This window comes from Arvicola amphibius, chromosome 15 (genome assembly GCF_903992535.2).
Source record: "Arvicola amphibius chromosome 15, mArvAmp1.2, whole genome shotgun sequence".
In the NCBI taxonomy this organism is placed as follows: domain Eukaryota; kingdom Metazoa; phylum Chordata; class Mammalia; order Rodentia; family Cricetidae; genus Arvicola; species Arvicola amphibius.
The window spans coordinates 31,149,236-31,163,304 of record NC_052061.1 but is presented as its reverse complement, the minus strand read 5'-3'; the positions used below and the strand labels follow the sequence as shown (position 1 = coordinate 31,163,304).

Below are 14,069 nucleotides of genomic sequence, written 5' to 3'. Positions count from 1 at the left end.
GGCTCGATGGGCCTCTCGCTTACTGGGCCAGTGGATGGGTGGAGGGGCTGGCCCAGCCAACTGCTCTGGAGGCCTCAGGGCTGGTCCATGCTCTGTGAGACTGAGAACTGTCAGCCGTGCACAGCCTGTCTGTTGGTTATGGACAGACAGACAGTGCTGACCAGGGAGGCAACTCCAAGAGGCCAATGCCAGGGAGACGCATGTGCAGGCCCACGTGCATACCAAGCAGCCTGAGCCCAGCTCGTGGACAGGACTCTGCCTTTCTTTGTGTGGGTGTATGTGCCCGGGAGCCAGGCTGTTCAGTGTGGTTGCTGTTTGTTTACATGCAGATTTTTGTAATAAAGACTATTTCCTGACAAGCCAGGGCTGTTGAGTAGGTTTCTTTCATGGTGGTTTCAAGAGCAGAAAGAGATGCTGAAATTGAGAGATAAGGGCTCCCTGCCCACATGACCTAGTGTGTGGTCTTGATGGTCCTGTTTGGCCTGGATTTAGTCAGCACAATGGAGGGAACAGATGGGAAACCTATCTATGGTGGTTAGGAGGAACATTCAAGAAGCAGGAAACAAAACATCCTTCCAGCCTGTTATCCAGACCCTTCCACACTGGGGCCTGGAATTGTCTAGCTGACTGAAGATCCTGTTGCCTCTCCATACATTAAAGGGAAACTGAGGCTGCCCCAGAAAGCACACTTTGCTTTGATCTCTCAGCCTGACATGCTTGTGGGCGCAGGCTCTGCCCTGGCCTTCCTAAGGGGTGGAAATCAGCTAAAGTCGGGACATAGAGGGGAAGACTTAAGAGAGGGGAGGTAAGGTGGCTGGTGTTCAAGGGTAGGTGTTAAGGGAGGCACCTGCAGGCCTTGCTACTTCCTGCCTGAGGTTATCCTGCAGGGGGCTCAGCATTCTTTACTCTACAAGGGCCCATGCTAATACATTGACTAGTTCGTCTTTTGCAAAGACTGCTCCCTAGAGCTCTCCCCGTCTGGAGTGCAGATTTCAGATCTGTGTGGGATGTGTCCCTGTGTGCCATCACTGCCTATCTACCCATCCAGGCCCTCCTAGTAGTGGAGCAGATAACTCTCCCTATATTGTTTTTTAATAGAGCCTGGAGCCTCGTATGTTATAGGCAAGTTCTCTACCACTTAGCCACATTCTCAGCCAATGCATTTTGAGACAAGGTCTCTCTAAATTGGCCAGGCTGGCCTAGAACTTAACCTCATGTCTTGGCCTCCTGCATAGCTGGGGTTACGTGGCCAGCTCTCCTTCCCTTCCTCTCTGTGTGAGAGATTCTGTGTGGCCATGGCTGTGTGTGCATTTGCACGGGCTACCGTGTATTTGGAGGCTAAAGGCAGATGTCAGAAGTCTCCCTAATCACTCTCACCTTATTCTTTTTAAACAGGGTCTCTCGCCAGGCAGTGGTGGCGCACGCCTTTAATCCCAGCACTCAGGAGACAGAGGCAGGCAGATCTCTGTGAGTTTGAGACCTGAGACCAGCCTGGTCTACAAGAGCTAGCTCCAGGACAGGCTCTAAAGCTGCAGAGAAACCCTGTCTCGAAAAAACCAAACAATAAAAAAATAAAAAATAATAAACAGGGTCTCTCCCTGAACCTGTAGCTTAGCAATGGAATAGATTGGCTAATCAGCAAGCCCCATAGATTTCCCTGTCTCCACTTTCCCAGTGCTGAGATTGTAAGAACTTCACCTGGCTTTTCACATGGGCACTGGGAATCGAGCTTAGCTCCTTATTCTTGACTAATTTAGCCATCTTCTTGGCCCCTCCTTCATCCTTCTCGACACGGGTGACAGCATAGGAGTTTACCTGTAGGAGTCTCCACTTATCTACTGCTTCTTTTGCGTGTGGGGTTTGGTTGCCCTTGGTGCTGGCTACGGTCTGAAAATGTGAAAAGGAAAATACCAGGCACCAACAATTCATACATTTTAAACTAGATGATTATTGGAGCAATGTGATTAAAGCCATCTTAAGTCATCTAGTTCTGTCTCACTCAGGATGTGAGTCAGCCTTTGTCAGGAGGATCCATGCTGCATATGCTACCCACCTGTTAGTCACCTAGAAGCCACCTCAGTCATCAGAACAGCTTTCTAATGTCACAGTGCTAGTCACCAGATAACACTCATAGAGCAGTGACGGTGACAGTCTGTGTAGGCCGAAGAGAGGCCATGCAATGCTTCAGAAAGTGAAAAGGCAAGTATTGGAAGAAATAAAACATAGAGAGATTTGGCATCATGCATGGATCGGGCATCCACCAGGGGTCTTGGAATGTGTACCCCATGGAGAAGGAGGACGCCTGCACATGTTTTCAGGAGCTGGCATTGCCGGTTGGTGATGGGTAGGAAGTGGCTGAGGGGGGAACTGCTACATAGGTCTGCTCAGTCCCAAAGCCTGGAGGCAGCCTGGGACAAGCGCCCACTTTTCTTCATTCTACGAACTCTTGGGAGCCCTTCAGGCCTGGTTAGAACCCTGGCTGCAGCTCACTCAGTATCAAAAAGATGTCTGAAGGCGGCTGCTCAGTGTGTAAGGGAGGAACCTCTATGACTCCCCCACACCCTCACCCAGGCACTATTAACTTCTCAAAGTTAATAGTTGCTTACACACACACACACACACACACACACACACACCACACCACACCACACCACACACACAAACACACACTCCAGGCCCTGGGAAAACTGCTTAGCCTCTCTGTGCCCCAGTATATGACAAGAGGACAGAGGACAGTTCCCTTTTCATAATGGAGTGGGTGAATAACAATGTGTGTGTGTGTATGTCTGTTTGTGTGTACAATGTGTATACGCTCAAAGAAGTTCTGGAAGCTGGTTAATAAGCATCTGATATGCATGAGACCCTCTTCAACAATCCCACATCTAGCATTAGTCCAGACTGGGTGCCTCAGTGACCCTAAAGTAGATACTCTGCTTGTCCTGGCCCAGTTTCCATCCTGAGAAGCCAACCAGATGCACTGTGAGAAGTTCTCAGGGTCTTCTTACCCTCTCCCCTCATCCAAGACTTCCAGAAAACAAATCTTCTCCTGGATCTCCTTTGTGGGCCTTATTGGAGATGTGTGGAGGCCCTGATCAGCCCTGGAACCCCCTCAAAGATACCTGAGCTGGCTCAGTCTTCTCTTTTCTGCTTAGAGGCATGAAAGAATGCAGTGCCTTGCCCTTGTCAGTGTTCAGGAACCAATGTGAGGCTTGGGAAGCATCAGGGGACCTCACAAGCGTCTGTTTCCATCTCCCTGAAGCATGGTCTGGAACTCCTAACACCCACTTGGGGTCATCTGCCCTTTGGGTTACACTTCCAGCCCCTTCCTTAATGTCACAAGCCACTTAAGAGTACTTGGGGGCAGGACAAAATCAGATGTCCTTCCCAGAGAGACTCCCAGGCTAATAAATGGGAGACAAGCTGGTGTCTTCTGTGCATAGTAGAGGCAGTCCATGGTGTGGAATGGGGAGGTGGTTCTAATCCAGCCTATTAGCATAAGACAGTGGTTCTCAACCTGGGTAGTGACTCCTTTGTGGGTCAAATGACCCTTTCACAGTGGTCGCATATCAAATATCCTGCATATCAGATATTTATTATGATTCATAACAGTAGCAAAATTACAGTTATGAAGTAGCAACAAAAATAATTTTATGGTGGGGGGTCACAACAACATGAGGAACTGTATAAGTGTCGCAGAATTAGGAAGGTTGAGGCTTTCTTGGAGAAGGGGTTATTTGTGCTTTTTGCTAAAGTATGAGTAAGTACTTACTACCCTGATGAAGGGTGGGAAGAGCATTCCAGGCATAGGGAACGGTATCTGTGGAGATCTAGCTACAGATGCATTGCACAGAGGAGAAATGGGACCAGGTCTAAAGTCACACACAAAAAAAAGTTGTGTCCAAGCCCAGAGGGCCAAGAAGTGCTCACTGAGCTGTGTCAAGGTGGGCGTGACAGACAAAGATCTGCCCACCTCCTAGGGCTGGCAGTCACGGATACTGAGCAGTCCTAACTTTCCAAAGTCAATAAGTAACTGGGGGTGGGGGGAGGGACTAGGCGGAGCCAGGCCTGCTGCTGTGGGCCCATTGGCATTTTCCACTCCTGACCGCCTACCTGCCCAAGTGTCCACTTTGCCTGCCCCACCTAGCCCAACCTGCCAGAGCTCCTTGAAGAAGGATCTCTCTCTCTTCTGGCAGCTGGACCAAGGAAGAGGCTTTGGGCATCAGTAGGTAAGGGGCTGGGAGCTCTCAGGTGGGCAGAGTTGAGCTTGGGAGTAGGGCTGCTCTATCCTTCAGACATCTGGGTACGAATTCTCAGGGATCCATCTTGTGGAGGAGAGTTGATAATGTTACACATTCTTAGCCACAGGCTGAGGTCTGCAAAATGCAAAATGAGGACAGAGTTCTTACCCTAAGGGCCTTCTGTATCTGGAGGGTGGTGGTGGGAAACGGGATAATCTCCAAGGCCTGAGCCAGAAGTCCTCTGCTCCAGAAGGAATCCTCTTGTGGTCAAGTCCTCCTTGACCTTGAGCAGGAGCTGCCATTCGGGCCTTACCTGAAACGTGGAATGGCTGGAGGTGACAGTCGTCTGTCCAGCTTCTAATTTCTGTGATTTGGTGGACTGCTAAATAATTAGCACTTTGGGAGCTGTTGCGGGGCGGGGGTGCTATAGCAGGAAGGAGAAAGGGGTTTGGAGATGAAAACTTCTATGGTCCTCTTTGTGACAGCAAGATCCAAGAGGCAGGATGATTGGGCCTGGGGGCCTCACTTGGTCTGACCAAGAAGCTGAATATTTGCAACAGGCCGCTGGAGGGGGAAGATGAGACTAGGCTATAGTGAGATCCCTCCGGCCATGTATACACAATAGAACCCTTCTTCTTAATCCTCTGGGCTAGATTCTCACTTCCATGTCCCTCAGGCCCACCTGGACCATGATCTCTGCCTGCCTGTGGCTGTTTTGCCTTGCTGTTATTCAGGTGAGCTGGGCCCAGCCTCATCCTTCAGAATTCAACCTTGGGGGTGAGCACCCTTGTCCCCAATACCACCCGGACTCATCATCCTAGCCACAAAAGTAGTGTGGGAGTCAGGAGTTCAGAGTCAGAGCTGAGGACCTGCTGTGGAAGCAGGAAGCATAAGACCAGAGGGCAGATGGACTAAGATCTAGTAGGCTGGGGGGGGGGGGGGAGACAGCAATTCCCTCTTCCTACCAGAGCCCGTGGAACAAGGAGAGGATTTCCCATAGGCTTTCACCACCGAGGCCCAGCCTGCAGAGCTGCATGCAGAAGTCCCTGAAAACTACGGTGGAAACTTCCCCTTCTACATAATCAAGGTGAGCCTGAGAGCACGGTAGTGTCCCATTACCCCAATATCACACTCTACCACCTCTAGGGTCTGCTCTCTTAGCTGCTTTGGTTCTCTTTTGAATCCAGCTTTTTAGACAATGAGTGGGTTGATGCCAGCCTAGGCCATTTCATGAAACCTTGTCTAAAAATGAAAAGAGATATTGGTGAAGAGGTCCCGCTTTAGACAGAGGGTGTCAGGGAGCATGAGGAGCATCAGGTACTAAAGGAAAAGCTCTCGACTGAAGCTCTGGTTACTGGATTTGAGATTCCAAGCAATCACCAGCTCCTTCTGAGACTCAGTTTCCCCATATTTAAAATGGGGCCTGTAGGTAAAGGGATTAGCCTCTAAGCCAGTGGTTCTCAACCTTCCTAATGATGAGACCCTTTAATGCAGTTACTCATGTTGTGGTGACCCCCAACCATAAAATTATTTCATTGCTACTTCATAGCTGTAATTTTGCTACTGTTATGAATTGTAATGTAGATATGCAGGATATCTAATATGCATCCCCTAAGGGAGTCGCTACCCACAGGTTGAGAACCCCTGAGAGTCTAGCCCATATCCCTGCTTCTTTTGACTCTGTTCTATCCCACCAGCTACCGCTACCCCTCGAGAGGGCTGAAGGCCAGATTGTCCTATCAGGTGGCTCAAGCACAGATGCTCAAGACCCCTTTGCTGTGGATCCTGAGTCTGGCTTTCTGGTGGCAACAAAGGCCCTGGACAGGGAGGAAAAGGCCGAGTACCAACTACAGGTATGACAGAGTGAGGTATAGGGGCAAGCAGGCAAGACAGGGCTGGGGACTAACTACCCTTTCTTGCCAGGTCACCTTGGAGTCTAAGGATGGACATATCTTGTGGGGTCCACAGCCCGTGACTGTGCATGTGAAAGATGAGAATGACCAGGTACCCCAATTCTCCCAAGCCATCTACAGAGCTCGGCTAAGCCAGGGCACCAGGCCTGGTGAGTGACAAGGGCAACCAACGTGTGGTGACGTCAGGTAGACACTGATAAGACATCAGACGGTAAAGAGACAGTTACCGTTGGCACATCAGCAGAGTTCAAACCCTCCTCCAAGTTTGTTCCATTCTGTACTCTCCAACCCCATTAACAGTCCCATCTACCCTGGGTCTCAGTTGGTTCATTGGGGAGATGGGATAACAAGGGGTTTGCCTCCAGAGCCCTCATACAATGATGAACATAGGAGGAAACTCTGAGAAGACAAAAGGGGGTACAGGAGACTCCCTGTCCCTACCACCCCTTACAGTAATCCCCGCCCCCAGGGATCCCCTTTCTCTTCCTTGCGGCTTCTGATGGGGATGCACCGGGCACAGCCAACTCAGACCTTCGATTCCACATCCTGAATCAGTCCCCAGTTCAACCTTTCCCAGATATGTTCCAGCTGGACCCTCGACTAGGAGCTCTGGCCCTCAGTCCCAGGGGTAAGAATGAACTGGGTTCGATGGGGGAGAGAGCCATGGAATGATGGAGAAGGTGCCTCTAAACTGTAAGTGATGGATGGGTTGGAACTGAGATGACAGGGCATTCTAGGCAGAGGCCAAGGCTGGGCTGTGCATGGAGAGTTTAGACATGGGATAGATGGAGACCAGATAGGAATGGGTGAAGGAGCTGTAGCAAGATACCTCAGGGGTGACAGCACAATAGATCACTTCTGCAAGTTAGATCAGAGGTTCAAGTTAGGGATAGATGGATAAATGACTCATACCTTAACCCAGTCAGCCACCTTTTCTCTCGTCCAGCCCCTAAATGACCTGTGGAGTCCATTTGTCCAACACTTGCTCATCCATATACTCTCATACCCAAATTCCCACACAGTCAACCGTCCATTCCCTCTTCCTATCGTCCACCTATCTGCCCTCCTCCCCACCCTGGTCATCCAGCTACCTCCCCAGTCCATCAGCCTTTCACTATGGAAGTGAAGTTGCAGTCTGTCAGATACTAGTTGGATGCTCACGATGGTGATCTCAGGGTGTCCTGAGATCAATTCTCGGCACCCATGTGCCATTTCACAACCTTCTATAACTCCAGCTCCTGGGAAGTAGACGCCCTCTTCTGGCCTTTGCTGGTACTTGCATTCACACAGATACATACACATAAATAATTTTTTAAGGACTATCTCATGCCTTAGCATTTTTCTTTCTTTTCATCTCTTTGAATCTTTTAATTTAGTTGTGTGGAGCCAGGCAGTGGTGACACACACCTTTAATCCCAGCACTTGAGAGGCAGAGGCAGCCAGATCTCTGTGAGTTCCAGGCCAGCCTGGTCTATTGAGCAAGTTCTAGGACAGGATCCAAAGCTACAAAAATAAAAACTGTTGTTTATACACATACACACACACACACTCACACACACACACGGGAGTGCACGAGTAATTTATGTGTGTGTTTTCCCTGCATATATGTCTATGCACCACATACAGCCTGGTGCCTATAGGAGAAGGCATCAGGTCCCTGGGAACTGTAGTTACAGACAGTTGTTAGTGGCCATGTGTTGTTGGGAATCTAACCTGGGTCCTTTGGAAGGGCAACCAGTGCTCTTAACCACTGAACCCTCTCTCCAACCCCACAACATAATTGAACTCCTGTGACATACTTGGCTTTCTTTTTGGTACCGGCTGAAGATGCTTTTGGGTCTTGCTCCCTGGGTCCATGCTCAGCTGACCTTCTATCCCTTCTAGGAAGCGCCAGCCTAGACCGTGTCCTCGAAGGGCCTTACCACCTGTTGGTACAGGTCAAGGACATGGGTGACCAGGCCTCAGGCCACCAAGCCATCGCCACTGTGGAGATCTCCATAGTACAGAGCACTTGGGTACCTCTAGAGCCTGTTCACCTAGCAGAGAATCTACAGGTTGCATACCCACACAACATTGCCCAGGTGAGAAGTGGCTATCAGTGGCTAAAGTAACCCCATAGCTAATGTCGCTAGGTCTGAGTCACACGGACACTTGGGAGGAGTGCCCATGATTCAGCTTGACCCCCGTTCCTTCCTGAGATGTATACTTCTGTCTAGAAAGTGGGTAGTAAGGCCTTGGACCAAGCATACAGCCCATCATGTGCCATCCTCTGGTAGCTGTGATTTTGTGTTCTGACATCCCCAACTTGCCTAAGGCTTCCTCAGAGAAAACGGCTGCCAACTTTCCCTGCCATGGGGATTGTCACCCAAGCCAGGAATGTCTCCGGCCTTTTCTAGGAATGCTTTGGGGTCAGGCCCAGACTGAGAAAGCAGAAAATAAAATAAGCTGGTCATTTGGGTACTTTGGAAAAGGTTCAGGCTTGAAGCAGGGTAAGGTTGTCGCAAGGAGCTAGCCACATGCTCTTAGGGTCCGGGCTCCTTGGCTGGGAATCAGTTGGGGGTAAAGACTGGCGTAGATGCTTCCTGCCTCTCAGCCTGAAGTGCTTTCACTTTTCGTCCTCCTCACAGGTCCACTGGAATGGAGGAGATGTACATTATCAACTGCAGAGTCAGCCTCCGGGACCCTTCAACATGGATGCAGAGGGGAGAATCCATGTAACTGCGGAGCTGGACCGAGAGGCCCAGGCTGAGGTGAGGTGAGAGGGAAACATGGGGCAGACTGGAGGGCACTCTATCACATCCCCCACAAATGCCGAGGCATGAGACAACCCAGAAGAGCTGGGACTAGCCACCAGAAGGGACTTCAATCCACTCCAGTCCGGAGCTACCCTTGGCCCTGATCTGAAGCTCTCCACTGCCCACTACAGTACCTGCTCCAAATACAAGCTCAGAATTCCCGTGGTGAGGACTTTGCGGAACCCCTGGAGTTGCCGGTGGTGGTGACCGATAAGAATGACAACACCCCTGTCTGCTCCCCGCATGACCCAGCAATCAGCATCCCTGAGCTCAGCCCCCCAGGTGCGTTGAGAGCCTTGTCAGGAGGGAGGGAAGGGTAAAGCTCCTGGAAACCATCTTGCTTCTTTTGGGTGAATCTAGCTTCAGAGTTCTATATCAAAGCCACACACACACACACACACACACACACACACACACGAGCTCAGGAAGTGGATGGGGGTGTTGTCTTGCAGGAACTGAAGTGATTACACTGTCAGCAGAGGACATGGATGCCCCTGGATCACCCAACTCCCACGTTGTATATCGGTTGTTGAGCCCTGAGCCTGAAGAGGGGGCTGAAGAAAAAACCTTCAAGTTAGATTCTACCACAGGCCGAGTAACACTGGGAACTGCCCCACTCCACCCAGGCCAGAACATCCTGCTTCAGGTGCTGGCTGTTGACTTAGCAGGATCAGAGGGTGGTGAGTACCCTGGTGATGATGACCCAGGCCTCTTCCCCTCCGTGCTCCTACTGGGACCTCACCAGCAGTCCCTCCCCTGCATCAGGTCTCAGCAGCACATGTGAGGTGGCGGTCACAATCACCGACATCAACAACCATGCCCCTGAGTTCATCACTTCCCAGGTAAGCTGACATAGAGCTATGGAGAGCATTAGGAGGGTGCTGGTGGTGTTTACCAGACATCTCCATCTCTCCAGATTGGACCTGTAAGTCTCCCTGAAGATGTGAAGCCGGGGGTTCTGGTGGCCACGCTTACGGCCACTGATGCTGACCTTGAGCCTGCCTTCCGCCTTATGGACTTTGCCATTGAAGAAGGAGACCCGAAAGGGATCTTTGACCTGGCTTGGGAGCCAGACTCTGATCATGTCCAGCTTAGACTCCGAAAGGTTAGGATGTAGAGAGTGGGGAAGGGTCACAAGTGTGCTGTGGCCTGACCCACACAGTGACCCAGAACTCACTGGTTCCAGAACCTCAGCTATGAGGCAGCTCCTCATCACAAGGTGGTAGTAGTAGTGCGGAACGTGGAGGAACTGGTGGGCCCAGACCCAGGCCCTGGAGCCACAGCCACAGTGACTGTATTGGTGGAAAGGGTGATACCGCCCCTCAAGCTGGACCAGGAGAGCTATGAGACCAGCATCCCAGTGAGCACCCCAGCTGGCTCCCTCCTGCTGACCATTCATCCCTCAGAGCCCACTAGCAGAGCCCTCAGGTGAGCCTCTTACCTAGCCTGGACTTCCCCTGCTTGAGAAACTCATTTTGCATATGGCCTAGAATATTCCTCCAACTAAGACTAATTCCAAGGTTCTGATTCCTGGAGGGTCAGGGCTGGATGAAGTAAACAGGCATGGAGGAAGTGTTTAGGCCCAGGGGAGCAGCTCTAATTACTCCTCCTTAAGGGAGCAGCAGTGGACTGAAGCTCTGCCTGGGTCTGAACCCTCCAGACTCCTTGGCAGGATGCTCTGGAACAAGCAGGACTCTGCCCTGCTCCCCGGGTTCTAATAATCCTTCCTTATCTACACCTTAAACTCCCCATCACCAACGAATTCTGAAACTGGCTAACTGGGCTCAGAGCACCGCTGTTGCCCCTGCATCCCAGAAAGGATACAGGATTTGAGTTGGCCACATCATCCTGGGAGTTCCTGGGCAGGAACCTGTATGCTGTTCCAGCGCCTCCCCAAACACACATCTTCTTTGGGCCCCAGGTTCTCCCTGGTCAATGACTCAGAGGGCTGGCTCTGCATCAAGGAGGGCTCTGGGGAGGTGCACACAGCCCGGTCCCTGCGGGGTGCCAAGCCTGGGGACACCTACACAGTGCTCGTGGAGGCCCAAGACACAGGTATGATCCAGCAGCAGTGGCATGTCCTCAGAGGAGTGCAACTCCGTGTGGAAACTTTATAGGAAAACCACCACCCTTCAAGTCTGCCATTCAGAATTTCCCTTGGGCTTCTGAGGGTGTCAACTCCAGGGACAGACAAGACAATGAGAACTAGATGAGGGAGCTGGAAGGAGGGCTGGGGCTGTGTCTGAGGCAGGAATGCTGGGAGATGGGGCAGGTGTGGGCAATTGTGGACGGCACTCTAATAGAATAAACAGCCGGTCCTGGGAGGGCGTGTCAGGAAGGGTACTTCAGGAGTCCTGTGGAAGCCAGAAGAGATGCTCTTCCCCAGGTCAGGTCTGGTGGTAGCATCAACAATGAGACAGATTTGGCATCGAGAAAGAGGCTGGTGGGTCTAACAGTTGTTCAGTGAAAGGATGAAGGACATGATGAGGAAGTAACTGATATGGGGAGGGAAGAAGGGGTTGGGGGCAGGAGTGTGGAGGGAAGCAGCAGAGAGACCAGCCCAAGTTCTCTACAGCTTACCCTCACCCCCAACAATGCAGATGAACCAGGGCTGAGCACTTCTACCACCATCGTGGTCCATTTCCTGAAGGCCTCTCCCGTCCCAAGATTGACTGTAGCCCCTGGGCCCAGCAGACACCTCTGTACACCCCGCCAAGACTACGGTGTGGTTGTCAGTGGGGCCAGTGAGGATCCTGACCTGGCCAATAGGCATGGTCCCTACAGCTTTGCTCTTGGTCCCAACCCCACCGTGCAGCGGGACTGGCGCCTCCAGCCTTTCAATGGTACGTGGCAAGGGAAGGGAACGAGGCTGTGGAGGGTAGACTCACTTGGAAGTGAGATGGGTAGGGGGGTTGTATGGCAGAAGTTCCGATGGAGACTATCCAGGCTAGTAACCCTAATCATTTTCTGCAACCCAACAGATTCCCATGCCTACCTAACCTTGGCCTTGCATTGGGTAGAGCCAGGTGAATACATGGTACCGGTGGTTGTCCACCATGATGCCCAGATGTGGCAACTCCAGGTCCAAGGTGAGGCTGGGACTTAAGTGCATCCAAAATTGGCATCTTTAATTCCTGAGGGAGCCATCAGGGTTCAGAGGAAAGAGCCTGGGTATACATCATACATGCTCACAGAGACAGCACAGGCCCATACACACTTGTGTATCTGTAGCTGGGCCGACATGTCTGCGTACATCCTGCCACATACACAGAGGAGTATGCTCCTTCACTCACACATACCTGCAGAGATGTGCACGAAAGCATCTCTCGGGCAGTTTTCCAGACAGGAGGTTCCAAGCAGCTGGGAGGCCTCTCTAACACTCTCATCTTCACTGCCCACCCCAGTGTTCGTGTGTCGCTGCAATCTGGACGGCCAATGCATGCGCAAGGTGGGCCGCATGAAGGGCATGCCTACGAAGCTGTCAGCAGTGGGTGTCCTCTTGGGTACCCTGGCAGCCATAGGTAATGGAGACTGGGCTCTTTCATGGGTGAGAGCGATGAATGGTTGGGGCCAGGGTCTCCAACATTGTCCCTTGTCCCCACGGTGTCCACAGATCTGGAAAAGGAATCCCCTAAGTCCCCTAGTCATGATGCACCGCCCTAGGTATCAGCCATCCTGGGCACCCCAGGGAAAAGCATTTACAAGCACATTGTTGTTCATTGCCTATGCATGGGGTCCTATAGTGCGCACATGATGGAATCCTTCCCACAGCCTGGGAGTTTGATCCTGCTGTCTCCCAACTTTGGTGATGAGGTCACGATGACTCAGAAAGGCTAGGTGACTTGTCCAAGATTACACGGCCTGTGCAGAAAGGTCCAACTTCATCCTTCCAAGTCGCCTTCTCCATCCCCTTTGTTGTATGATGGGTTTCTTCGCCGGTTCTCGTAGAAAGATGTGAGGTGTGAATAGTTTACTGGCTTTCCCCTGAACCCCATCTGATCTGACTCCAGAGAAAATGAGAGAGAGAGAGAGAGAGAGAGAGAGAGAGAGAGAGAGAGAGAGAGAGAGAGAGAGAGAGAGAGAGAGAGATTTTATCTTGAAAGAGTGTCTCACTAAGTTGTTGCCAGCTGGCCTGGAACTCACTGTAGCCCTGTAGCCTAGACAGGCCTTGACCGGATCATCTTCCTGTCTCCGCCTTCTGAGAAGGTGGCCTAGGGGGATGGAGACACTGTGTAGAAAATGTTATATAGAGAATCAATACCAATGACAGGGAGTTTAGAGGTGTACCCTTCTCATCCCTGCTACGGGCTTACCCATTCTTCTTGGGCCCCTCAGGCTTCATCCTCATGCTTGTCTTCACCCACCTGGCACTGGCAAGGAAGAAGGACCTGGGTCAGCCAGCAGACAGTGTTCCCCTGAAGGCAGCAGTGTGAGTGATTCAAGCAGCCTCCAACTGGGAGGCTGGCCCCTCCTCCATCTGAGCTCACTGAGAAAGAACCCAGTGCCCAAGATACACTGGAGACCAAGACAGAGAAAAAGCTCTTCGTCTTCCTGGAGTGGAGGCACTGTCACCAGGCATGTCCCCAAAGCCTAAACACTGACTTTACAGGATGGCCATGGGAACACTCCAAATGGCAGCTCTTTGTCCAATAATAAAGGCTCAGAGAGCCAGGTTGGACCCTGTAAAGGATGATTGTACTGCACGTCTGTGTGTGCATGTGTGGATGAGCACACCTGCCCCTCCGTGCCTGCCCCCTCTCCTGCTATACAAAATAGGTCTGGAGGCTTGGTGGGGTCACTTGTGAAGAAGGACACAAGGACATCACCTGGTATGTTGGTAAGAACTTGGGGTCAACGCAAGTTGGATCTCCAAGAGCCTACCAGCCGCAAGCCTGACTGTGCAGGTAAGGTGAAGGAATGTCTTTCCAGGAGTCGTTCCTGTGTGTTTAGGACATCGCTATGCTATGGGGGCACAGTTTTGTTAATCCATGTCTTCCATTCATATGTGAGCACACTCAGGGTCCTGTGCATGAGCCACCTACACTCAGGATGGGCAGAGGTCCCTCAGCCTCTAGAGGAGTGTTGAGGACCCTTTGAGGTGGGGACAGGAGAGCTAAAGCTGG

The 14,069-nt window shown here is 51.5% G+C and overlaps 1 protein-coding gene across 3 annotated transcripts; it reads left to right on the top strand.

Moving 5' to 3' along the window:
* The first annotated feature begins 4,109 nt into the window (after window positions 1-4,109).
* On the top strand, window positions 4,110-13,633 carry Cdh16 (cadherin 16). 3 transcript variants are annotated; one of them, XM_038312880.1, is made up of 18 exons: window positions 4,110-4,226; window positions 4,915-4,972; window positions 5,239-5,325; window positions 5,936-6,091; window positions 6,162-6,300; window positions 6,621-6,779; window positions 8,036-8,232; window positions 8,779-8,901; window positions 9,078-9,228; window positions 9,399-9,626; window positions 9,712-9,788; window positions 9,863-10,051; window positions 10,133-10,374; window positions 10,868-11,001; window positions 11,547-11,789; window positions 11,928-12,035; window positions 12,351-12,467; window positions 13,282-13,633. In XM_038312880.1, exons 2-18 carry the CDS (start codon window positions 4,928-4,930, stop codon window positions 13,377-13,379), a joined length of 2,493 nt encoding a protein of 830 aa, XP_038168808.1. In that variant the 5' UTR covers window positions 4,110-4,226; window positions 4,915-4,927; the 3' UTR covers window positions 13,380-13,633. The 3 variants fall into 3 exon arrangements, with proteins under 3 accessions (XP_038168808.1, XP_038168810.1, XP_038168809.1); XM_038312881.1 differs by having other exon boundaries at window positions 4,170-4,222; XM_038312882.1 differs by lacking the exon at window positions 6,621-6,779.
* The last annotated feature ends 436 nt before the right edge of the window (window positions 13,634-14,069 follow it).